The sequence below is a fragment of the Oppia nitens genome, unplaced genomic scaffold, assembly GCF_028296485.1.
Source record: "Oppia nitens isolate AA-2021 unplaced genomic scaffold, nextdenovo-longstitch-racon4-pilon3 scaffold17_pilon_pilon_pilon, whole genome shotgun sequence".
Taxonomy (NCBI): domain Eukaryota; kingdom Metazoa; phylum Arthropoda; class Arachnida; order Sarcoptiformes; family Oppiidae; genus Oppia; species Oppia nitens.
In genome coordinates, this window is record NW_026533196.1 from 2,214,699 (window position 1) to 2,227,400 (window position 12,702).

The 12,702-nt window shown below is 24.7% G+C and overlaps 1 protein-coding gene across 1 annotated transcript; it reads right to left on the reverse strand.

Annotated features, from left to right (window-relative positions):
* Positions 1-380: 380 nt before the first annotated feature.
* Positions 381-3,108, reverse strand: LOC128965564 (sortilin-related receptor-like; the record flags this gene model as incomplete). Its single annotated transcript, XM_054312269.1, has 10 exons — positions 381-463; positions 721-843; positions 941-1,066; positions 1,150-1,263; positions 1,415-1,531; positions 1,697-1,879; positions 2,047-2,376; positions 2,461-2,592; positions 2,694-2,846; positions 3,048-3,108. Coding segments are annotated over 10 exons (1,392 nt in total), but the record flags the coding sequence as incomplete, so codon positions are not given.
* Positions 3,109-12,702: the final 9,594 nt, after the last annotated feature.

Consider the following 12,702-nt stretch of genomic DNA (forward strand, 5'->3'; position numbering starts at 1 on the left):
AATAATAGTTTTATATTCAAATATATTTGAAAATAAAATTTAATATTTTTAAATTTTGTTTGTAAATACTTGTAAAAGTGAAATATACTGCTATAAAAAAAGAGGTAAAATCAATAATTTTTTATAAAAAAATAATTAGGACTCTTTTGATAATGTATGACTTTTTTTACAATAATTGTAATTATTACAAAATGCAATAACAAAATCAATTGACACTCTCAAAGTGTCTAAAAAATAATAAATTTTAATATAAATAAAATATTTTCCATTATGATAAAATATATAATATAAATTATTTGTATATATATATATTTAGATGCCAAATGTCAATAAAACTTGTGTGTGAATTTTGTAATAAAAAAATAGTAATATTAACTTTTCAATTAAAATATTTTTTTAAATTTAATATTTTAATATTGAAATTTAAATCTCTTATAATTTCTTCGCATCGGTTTCTCACAGTCTGCAAAAAAGGGACAATCATTTGGTAAGTATTAGATTAAGAGATTATAAACACATTAATAGAATATGAAAAGAAAAAAAATGTTATTTAGTTATTAAATAAATAAAAAAAGCAAAAAATAAATAGTTTGTATTAAATATAAACTACATCATTAATTATATGATTTGGTACGGTTAGGTAAAGGGGGGGACAGGTAGGAGAGGGGAAAATAATGAAACATTGAGTTAGAAGAAAGTTAGAGTTCAATCGACACTTACAGCAAACTTCACATTTGTTTTCATCGCTATCATCGCCACAGCCGTCGACTCCCGAGCACAGGACGGCTGTAGATCTGCACCGGTTGTTCTCACACTGAAAGGTACCATTTGGACAGGTTTTGGCTGTAATATGTCATATAAAATAAATATAAAAATCAAATAACATTATATGATAATTAATTATAAAAATTGAATATTAATTTTAAATATAAATGATTACATTTTTCACAAATCTCTTCATTTTCATCGCTGCCGTCCAGACAGTCGGCGACGGCATTACAGAAAGTGTATTGAGGCAAACACTGACCACTTTTGCAACGGAAAGCCTTATAATCACAGGGAATGCCTAATATAATACAATAATTAACATTTAGGTTACAGTCATATTTTAAAAACAAATTGTTAAAGTAATAAAAAAATATAACTAACCCTTATAACAACGGGCCTCATCTGACCCATCAGGACACTCCCATTTGCCGTTACACACCGATCCCCGTGATAGACATGTGCCGTCATTACACTGAAATGCTTCTTTAGGACAATCTATTACATAAAACATTGAATATTACTTATGTTAATCCATTAAACATATGAGGAAATGTAATGATTGGGATTAATTAGACATCAATTTCAAATATAGGATTAATGTCATATTATTAGTAGATTTAATTAGATTTTATAATTTAATACATACTGTGTTTAACACATCCTTCTTCATCAGATCCGTCGTCGCAGTTCTTGTTTTTATCGCATACGAAATACCATGAAATGCATTGTCCGTTACGGCACTGGAAGGTGTCGTTATGACAGCCTATTCATACATTTTTTCAAACAATCAATTTTATTATAGTTGTAATCAAAGGATTCATATAACGGTCTTAGAGATGAAAGTAATGATATACAGGTGTATATACAGTATGATAGACATGTAAAATAGGAAGTAATAGTCTAAATATATAAATAAGAGCACAGTTACCTCTATTGGCTACACTACATGACGGTGTCTTTGAGATACATTCACATATGCCTCCAATACATGCGGAAAATGGATCTCTTATCTGACACTCGACTGAGCTCTTACACTGCTTTCCAAGTGATACCGGATCTATAGTAAAGGCACTTTCATCGACATCTGAATCGATGGCATTTATTGGTGCAACTGTTAGATTGAATATTATATAAAACATATAATTTATTATAAAAGTAATCATAAAATTTATAAAATTTATTATATTCTTAAATAAATCCATTGTTTTATTTGAATTCAAAGATATAATCTGGAAATGTGTTTAAAAGTTTTTTTTATTGATTGAATGAATTCAATACCTGAAGGTTTGGTAGTTGTAGGCAATGCTCTGCAGTGCAGCTTATCGTCAGTCATCTCAAAGCCATCCCTACAAACACACGATTTGTCCTCTGATGACAATGTATTGGCATTTAGTTTGCAAACCGAGTCATTTGTGGCCATTTGACAGTCATTGTCGGCATAACATTGTGTCTGAAGATTGGGCAGACATTTGCCATCTTTGGTTAAAGTGTTTCCGAGAGGACACTTGCATTTGCCGTAAATGCGGGGAATTATATATTTGCAATGAGTATAGCGATCATAGAGTCGGCACTGTTGGTCATTCAAACAATAGTCTTCCACTTTAGCCGCTGTTATGAATCGGTATTTAATAATCAAAATTATTATATGATATTATATATGATATATTAATAAACAATAGATGTTTGACATACGGGGTAAACATTTATCTCTTCTCAATGGTATAAAATCCTGTTTGCACTGACATATGCCGTCCAGACACTGACTATTTGGCACTTTTAGCGTACACTGAGCGTCAATACTACACCCGAAGCCCAATAGTGACGCTATTGAATAGATAGATACATAAGTTGTTAGCAATAATATTGTCATATACTATACAATATTATTTATATGCCATCAATAGTGATGACAGTGATAGACATACCCGGGAGACAAGTGGTGTCATTGTATAGTATGTAATAGGGCTGACACGTGCACACCCTTTGATCCCAATCGCAGTGAGAGTTCGGTATAAATAGTAAACATTGAAGCGATGACTTGCACTCGGAATTCACCCGAAGGTCACTCGGTATCGGACCTAAACATCCAATAATTTTATTTTTTATTTTTAGATTGTTTTTCAAAATTTCTTATAAATTGTTACAAAAACTAAAACTTATAAATGCTTTTTTATTAATATATTTAAAAATAAAAACAATTTTTTTTGTTAAATATAGATGTCTAATATATATATTATTTTTTCTTAATTTAAAATTTAGCAAAATATCAAATTACTTACCTAACTTTCGCCAATAATTGACAGCACTAACATTTTTTGAATGTAATATAATCTGTGAAAAATATTTTTAAAAAACAATTTTTAAAATTTTTTATACTTAAATTATGTATATTAAAATTTTTTTATTTTTAAAAATTTTTAAATCTAATAATTATAAATAATTTCTAGGCACAATTTAAATCATCAAATTTATAAGGAAATGAAATTTTATAAATTAGACATCTAATTAAAAAAAAGTTTTGCATAAATTAGTTTTAGATTTCACTAAAATCTAATAAAAAATTTTGTTTGTATGCTATTAAAATTGTTTGCCAAAAAAATAAATTATTTTTGAAAAAACATCACAAATAAATTGATAGTGTGGCTCAAAATTATAGTGTTGTGTAATTAAAATGATAATATTGTCGTAAAGTTTATAATTAATTTGTACAAACATGTAATCATTAGCCAATGGAGTAAAATTATTTATGGGAAATAATTTTATGCATATTTCAACTAATGTTATTAAAGTCAATGAATTTATAAAATTAATATATTTAAACTCTAAATTTTAAAGATTAGTAAATTGCTTTACACTGTTAAAACAAATACAACAACAATAAAATAATAATGTGTTTATTAAGTTCAGTGTCAAGATTAACACTTCAACATACAGTATATGTATTATATACAGTATATATATATTTTTGAATGTTCACAAAAATCATTATTAATCTAACATTCACTCTATGTTTTGTATCAATAATTACTCATTAAAATAATCAACATCTTTGAATTATTAATGTATTTTAATGTAAGTTCACACACAGTGTTTAAAAATTTATGATTTACTAACTGAATGAGTGAGCGATTGAGAGTCATTGACAAAGAGAATGAGAGAGAGAGAGAGAGAGAGAGAGAGAGAGAGAGAGAGAGTTTATGGATAATCTGTAAAAATCCATTTACATATATAAATATTCTCAACATGTAATAAAATAACAATTATAATTAAATTATATTGTATATAAAAATAAATAACGTTATAAAAGTTCAAATGAATAATTAAGAGTTTCTTTCTCTCTCTCTCTCTCTCTCTCTCTCTCTCTCTCTCTCTCTCTCTCTCTCTCTCTCTCTCTCTCTCTCTCTCTCTCTCTCTCTCTCTCTCTCTCTCTCTCTCTCTATTTCTATCTCTTATATAATAACATTTACTGACATATGTGTAGCAAATAATTAGTTAATTATTATATTTAGATGAAACAAATGTATTGCTATTAGTTTATGATTAGCCAAAAATACATCATCAAATTTAAATGCAATTACCGGTAAATAATGGTAAGTTAATATCAATTGAAATATAAACAAAAATTGAAAAGAAAAACACTTGAAAAATATACATAAAGGGTTAGTACATATCTAGATTTCCCATTAGACACACACACACACATCACAGACCTTTGACCCTATGATATAATGCGTGATTCTGTTTACATATAAATGATTGTTGTTTGAGATACCGGTGCTGTTGTTTTGCAGCGCTTGACAGATAGACCACAGCACATAAACACCAACCATCTCATCATTGCAACTATCAGGGAACGGACTCTCCTGCATATTATCCATCATTATAGTGATCATCATCATTATGATGGGCACCCATCGAAAAAAAATTATAAAAATGTCTTAACGTAAACACAACCAATTTTTATGGAATAGTTTTCCGTATATATATATAATGTACATATAATATGTAACTAAATTTGGCAAAGACTTGCATTTTTTTTAGTTTTTCTATCTTTGAGAGAGAAAAAACTACATGAGCTGTGTATGTAATGAAAGTAAATTCTTGTCTACCTAACAATTGAAACCGACATTTGCTTAGATAAATTACATACTGTCCTTATCCATAACCCTCATAGACTCACTAGCTATCCATAAAAGTTGATTTGTTAGGACAGTTGTATTGATGTGACCCATCAYACCAACCGTATCTAATGTAATAATAATTTCTATACAACTGTTCAGTTTGATTAACAATAATTTATAGTAATATTTTATCACAGAATTGAAGTATTGTATGATAAATAAAAATTTATTATATCACAACTTATATTAATTTTGATTGCTTATACTAAAATAACACTATACTGTTATCATGATTTTTGTTATATTTTATAAAATAATAAAAATGAAGTAATAAAACTAAAAGTATTATATATAATAACCGGTCAATTACCGGGAGGGGTGTGTCAGATAGGGATCTCATTGTAGAAGTAAAAGTTTTTTTTCGATGCAAAAAAATCATAACAGAAAATAGATTTCACTGTTCAACTTTTTTATGAATTTTATATAAAGCAAAATAATAATAATAAACTATTTTACAATAGTAATAATAGATACATAATAAAGTTTTTTTTTGTTTTTTCATTTTTAAACAATCAGGTATATCATCAATTGGCCAAAAAGAGCAATAAGATGAGTGAATGAGAGAGAGAGAGAGAGAGAGAGAGAGTTACTACTCCTCCCAGTGCTATCAACTTAACAAAAGCACCGCTAAAATGGCTCAATTCATTTAATTCACTGTCGACTACCCGGTTCATCAACAATGATATGAGAAATATTTTGTTGTAAAAAATTATATACAAGTATTATATTGTGTCGATACTTGTTATAGCATATATACACTGTAGTCTAATAAATATAGTGCTATACATTATAATAGTATTGTGGTATAATATACCTGTACTTGTAATAATGTGTTTCAGATATATCACAATATACGCGATATATATTAAATAAGTTACAATAAAAGTTTTATAATAGATATTGAAATAAAAACTAGATATTTTATATATGATGTGTAATAATTTTAAATAAAAAAATTGAAAAAATAGTAATATAATATGATATTTTTCACGTATTTCATAAAGATAAGAAAAAATTGAAAATTATTTTTTTATTTGAATTCAAAATACTTATTTAAGGAAATATTTTTTTTTTAATTCTCAACATATTGTATATCAATTTATAATAATACTTGTTTGTACCAAAAATAAAAACAATATAAATTTTGTACAATTTTTTTTAAATTAGGCAAATAATTAATTTTATTGACCAAAAAATTTTTATATAATATATTTGAATTTTGAACACTTGACCGCAAACTGTTTTTAAATATATAATGTATATATACAGTAGTTATATATAACCAATAATATAAGAGGTGAAAACTTATTTATTTCATAACTGTTATCATCAATTGTGCGTTCATTTCATGGCATAGTATGTCAAGTGTAAGGAATTGCGTGATTTAATTTGATATTAAAATAACTATTTTTTTCCTGATAAGAGACCCGGTCTTAACAGATACTATACCTATATCTATTGTGTATATATAATAAACAGTTAGTTCACTATAATTTACTGACATTTTTTTTGTCTGTTTAGCGCACAGTTAGTCCCGAATAAACAGTCAGTTAATTGGCATTAATGTGTGCGCGACTAACAGCTAAGGAAAGGGTCTTTAATTATAGGATGAACTATAAGTACGGCACGCATTTAACTCTCTAAAGTTATATAAATTTATATATATATAAGTTTTGTGTCTAATCATTACTTGAAATAAATGTCTACATTTATATATAATATTATATACTGTATATAACTAATATATATTTCTATCTCTAATATTAAGTAATCTGCAACAAACAAATAAACACACATTTAATAATCACTAATTACATGTATTTTTATGTTTATCACAAACATCTGTATCTCCAATATGTGTTGTCAGTTATGTATGTGTTGGCTAAAAGTGGTTCCCAAAAAATAAATAAAAAAAGGTAAAAGGGTTTCGCATCAATTACTTACTTTTTAAATACTCAATTGTCTTCAAAATTTGTCGCAAATCATATTTATTTTGCTACAAACTCTCTCTCTCTCTCTCTCTCTTTATTTTTCTCAATCCAATGTAGTAATCATTTAGTTGATGTGTTTTTTATTGTTGTTAAACAGTGCCACACAATAGTGAACACAGCGTGAACTTAACATAAGTATTGGAAGTGCATTAAACTCCCGAAGCAATAGAGTGTCGGTGTTCTGCTTACAGCTCACAAGCAATAAGTGTCTTACAGTTCATCAAATAAATACATTTTTTCTTTGTTGTTGTGTTTTATATATATATTTATTATATTGTTGTTAACAACTACTTAAGCGACTTATTGTTATGTATGTTAAGCTCTTCCCTAATAATTATATGTCCTTTAATTTGATTGTCTTTAATGTTGTTTAAAAAAATCTTTAAATGCATAATATATTTATCACCGAATCTTTACAATACAATACTATACAACAATTTGTGTGTTTGTTAAAAAATATTCAAAAAAATAATGAAAAGATCAGTTTTTAAATATAATAAATATGTTTACTTACCATTGATATTATAACCAACAAAATGATATAATATTTGTTGGTTAAGCATTTTATATGTATGCTAACCGTTGGTGAAAATTTTATTTTTTCCATTTTCGAGTCATTTATGAAGATTCTAATTAATAGTAAGAAAATTTAAAAAAAATAAATAAATAAAAATATTTTAATTAGAAAATAATTTGTTAAAAATAAATTTATTAGATTTAAAATTACTTTTTAAAAAATTTATAATTAATACACTGGTATACAGTATTTCTAGTATTGCATGCATTGCAAGACAAGAGCCTGTAATAAGATTAATGTAAAAAAATAATAATGTTATCTCAACTATCAATGACCTGTTAGCTACAGTAATATACTATATGGTATCTAACAGTACGTTATTAGCCATATAATCAGCTAAATAACACGAGATTAAAATATAATTAATTATATCCGAAATGGTTAAACAATTTGTGAGCCAAAAAAACTCTGTTATCTTTAACTGTTATAATTGATTATTTAAAAAAATTCAGTAATTATGAACACATTTTTTTAATTATGAAAAAAGCTTTTCAATCATTTCAAGTGTTTTATATAATTGTCTTTAACTCACTAATTGCATAGATATTATCACTTGTTTTTTAATGTATATTCTGTAATGTGTTTGTGTGTATATATTGTATTTAATTTCATACAAAATTTATTTTTAAAATTGTTTTTTAAAACATTGATAACAATTACTGTTGAGAATATAAAAAATATTTTATTCAAATTACTAATATACATATGAATGCAATATAATATATAAAACAACAGTACAGACTCTATAGTATAAAGCATAATATTATTATATAAGACAACAGCAACTAAAATAACAAGAAAATTAGGGCCAAAAAAATTATCGGTAAAACATAAAATAATTATTCAAAAAATACTATTTGATTCAAAATTATGATAACTAGGAAATGCCGTTAATGTATATATATACTCCCAGTTTTTTTGTCAATTCTAGAGAGAGAGAGAGAGAGAGAGAGAGAGAGAGAGATTTGCAAAGAAAAAAATTAGTCAAAAAAGATAAAAATGAAAACTTGAAAACTTGTTATTTGAAAAATGATTGACATCTAATCTATTAAATCTATACATCGATTGTATTGCAAATTTATAAATATATACATATAAATATATACATATACCATGTGTAAGATAATAATAATAAAAAAACTACAGCCAAAACTATTTACCATTAGGTATGGTGTTAAACATAGTGCTAGAAAAACAGATATTATTTCTCATATATTTTCTTGTTTTATAACAATTTTTTTGTTGGTTATATTGTTTGGTTTTTGTTTAAACCGTTATATTATTGAATCTTTAATTTATATATATATATATATAAATCTGAATATAATAAAATAGAAATACAATATAATATAATTTTTATGTTTTTCAGTTAATTTATTGTTAAAACTATTTAATAAGATTTAATATTATTACCAAATTATTATCTACAGTGGTTGTGATGATATTATTAAATTGCCAAATACTATGTAATAAACAAAAATATACTACTTTTTAATGTATACCAAAATTGATACATTATTACTATTTCTATTAAAATTGTTATATTATATTATTTTAATTTTTAGACATGTATAATAAATTTATAGATCATGTCATACTAGTGTTATTTTAATTATTCATTTTATTATACTTTCAATTTCATTTTTAAGTTATTTCTTTTTAGTTCAACAGTACTTAAATATAAATTTATTATTTTTTGTTTTTGAAAAGTTATTTCAATTTTACACTTATAATATAATTATTATACTAAATTATATGTCTTATAGCACGTATATAATAGTTTATAATGTTATAAAAATATTTTTTAAAATATAACTTTACAAAAAATACTACTACTACTACTACTAAACAACAACAAAAACAAATGGATAATAAAATTTTTAAAAACTTTGCGAAAATACACAGACAGTATAGAAATTGACACTACAGTATATGTGTTGAAAGTTAATGACATCCCATAATATAATAATTATAATAATTGATTCATAAAAATGCCAAATAATAGTTATAATAAAAGTAATTTTAATGATAATAAATGCTAAATAAATAAAATAATTGAGTCATGTTTTTTTGGATACCGACTGTATATATATATWTTTTTTTCATTGGTGACTATTGTATTGAGTATACTATACCATGTATGTGCTTATGTTCATACATATACTATAGTATTACTACTCGTGGGAAGGTTGGAATCGATTAGAAGGGAACATAAAGTTATATACAGACAGACAGACACACCACTACCACCAGAGATGTTCTATCCGGGAATATGCCGGTGCGGGTCAACAATCACTTCATAAAGTCATTGCAATGATTGGATGGAAATTAAGGAAAAAAGAAGAAACAAATTTAGATAAAATACAAGAAAATAAAACAAAGATATTTTTAATAAAATAAAAAAAATTACAAAAACGTAACCAAAAAATATTATTTGAGTAAATGTGATATATATATATAGATGACATTTCGACACTAATTGAAAAAGGTTGGGCTGGTTGTCGATACAATCAATAAATTTTAAATAACTCATGTTATAGATATCTAACAATTTTTTAAGATTTCAATTGAAAAATAAATGTTTTCTATTTCACGAACAATATTAAACAATAGCAGCATTTTATTTGACTTTATATATAAGCCCTTAAATAATCTTATTGTGGACTATTAGTATACTAGTGCCCGGAACAGAGTAGTTTAAAGTAATTGATGAGAAATAGTATAACAATTATTTTTCTATAAAAAAAGGTTTAAGCACTTTTGAAACACATTAGATAAAAATTAAAAAACATTTAAGAGACTTAACTGAGAAAAGGCCGCTTTTTATGGACCAACCGTTCAAAGTAAAAGTTTTATATTTGCTAAAAATAATAACTAATTCAACTATACTATTGTAGAAATTAATTGACAATTTTGTACCAAAATATCAATATATAACTTAAAATTATTAGATATTTTGTTGAAACTTGTTTTTTTTGTTATAATATAACAACTTTGTTAATAACATAATCCTACGATTTTTTCAAAAATACTTTAATGTATGATAATTCACAAATAATAAGCCAATTATTAGCACAAATAATAATATGATTGAGTATTAAAATTAAATTATCGCCCAATTGTATACAAATGATGCTTAAAAATGCATAATAATAAACTAATAATAATAAGAAATAATTGCATACAAATACTGTATTACTGGGTTTGGTATACATATCGGACTGATTTCCTATAAAATTATATTATTTATTATATAATTTGTATTTTTTTAWAAATGTTTCCTTAATGCCTATGAAGGCCATGGAAATGTATATTTTTCATATTGTATATCTTATAATAATATTTATAATAATAAATATTTTGTATATATTTAGCTAAACGCTTCATTTGAATTTCAACAAAATAAAACTAAACTAAAAATAAAGGGTTTAATTTATATTTATATATATATATTTATAAAAAATATGTATATTTATATTTCTTATTTATTTACTGTATATTTATATTATTTATAAAGTACTTGAATAACCGGGTAAATTATATTGAGCACATCAGCAAATTGCATAAACACATACAAAATTATAGCAATAAGTGCACTATTATTGAACATTCATTCATAAATTTGTCAAACAATTTCTTTTGAAAGTCAACCCTAAAAATGCAAACTAAGAGTTTATAAACAAAAATCATAGACACATATATAGTCTTATTGAAAATTATAATATATTTGTGTATTATGTTTAACAAATCAATGAGTATATACTTTAGTGAATATCTAAATATATATACAGTATATAAAATAATAGTAAAATGTATGACCCTTTAGAAAAACCCGGTGCTCTTTCTATGTAAGTATGTTTGCATTGGTAGTCAAATGCCTAACACAGTTAATATGCCTTATCAGGTCTGTCCAAGTGATCAGATATATAGACAACAACCCTCCAAAAAAAACTATCTCTCTCTTCCTTTTTTCTTATGATTTCTCGTTATGACTTATAATGGTTATGTGCTATTAGCTTATGGAAGTATAGCTTATGTATTTATGAGCACCGTATGTATATTATTGAAGGGGAACGGAATTTCCCTAAACATAACATGTCATTGAATATGATGTTTCATACATAGCAATACATATAAAGTTTATATAATATTATATAAAAACCAGATCTAAATAATATGGTTAGGGAATCAAATCATGCCATTTGTTGGGCACCTGTAATAAGCTTTGTTGGTCTATGTATTGGGTTATGTCGATCACAGGGCAATAAATATTTTCAAATTGCTTTTTGAATGATTTTTCTCGGCATAACTATTACTACAACTCATAGATACTGTAAATACAATATATTGTATAACAACTATGAATGAGATGAGATGAGATGAGATGAGAGGGGGATAGACAGCTATGGGGACACATAACGAGAGAGAGAGAGAGAGAGAGAGAGAGAGAGAGAGAGAACACATGTTGTGATCAATATAAATATATATAAGTTAGGATCTAATGATGTATAGAGTGAAGTAAAAATTATGGAAATAATAACTTATAACTAATATCATGGGATTGTATAAATCAGTTTATATAAATCAATTGATAACATGAATACCCTTTATATCCCTTTCCCATTTAGTATAAGTTATAAATATCTACCCTTCCCTTTTTTATAAAAATATAGATTATGTAAATTACCATTTATACTTTAGCATAATATTATTGTGATGTTTGTAAAAAATTATAAATATAAATTGCATTGTAATCACACCAAATTCAATTATATCTCACCTAATTTAATTTGATACTAAATTTATTGATTTTTAATTACATATTATTGTTTTTTCTATTTATTATTTAAGTTAATAAAATTATAAAGTTGTAAATTATATAATCATTTATACTTAATTTTAAAGTTAGACAAATTAATATTACAATATACTGTAAATTTATATAAATGTATTAAATATTTTAAAATTATCTTATAAATTAAATAAATTAGTAGATTAAAATTATAATTAAAAAATTATTCATCATCAGTTTAAATAAATGTAGTACATTAATTTCATAATAAAATAAAAACTACCCTTAATTTTAAAATAACAATAATTACAAATGTATTTTATCTTTAATTTGAAATAAACAAAAAAATATATAACAAATTTAGCATTTAAAAGTGATTAATAAATCATATTT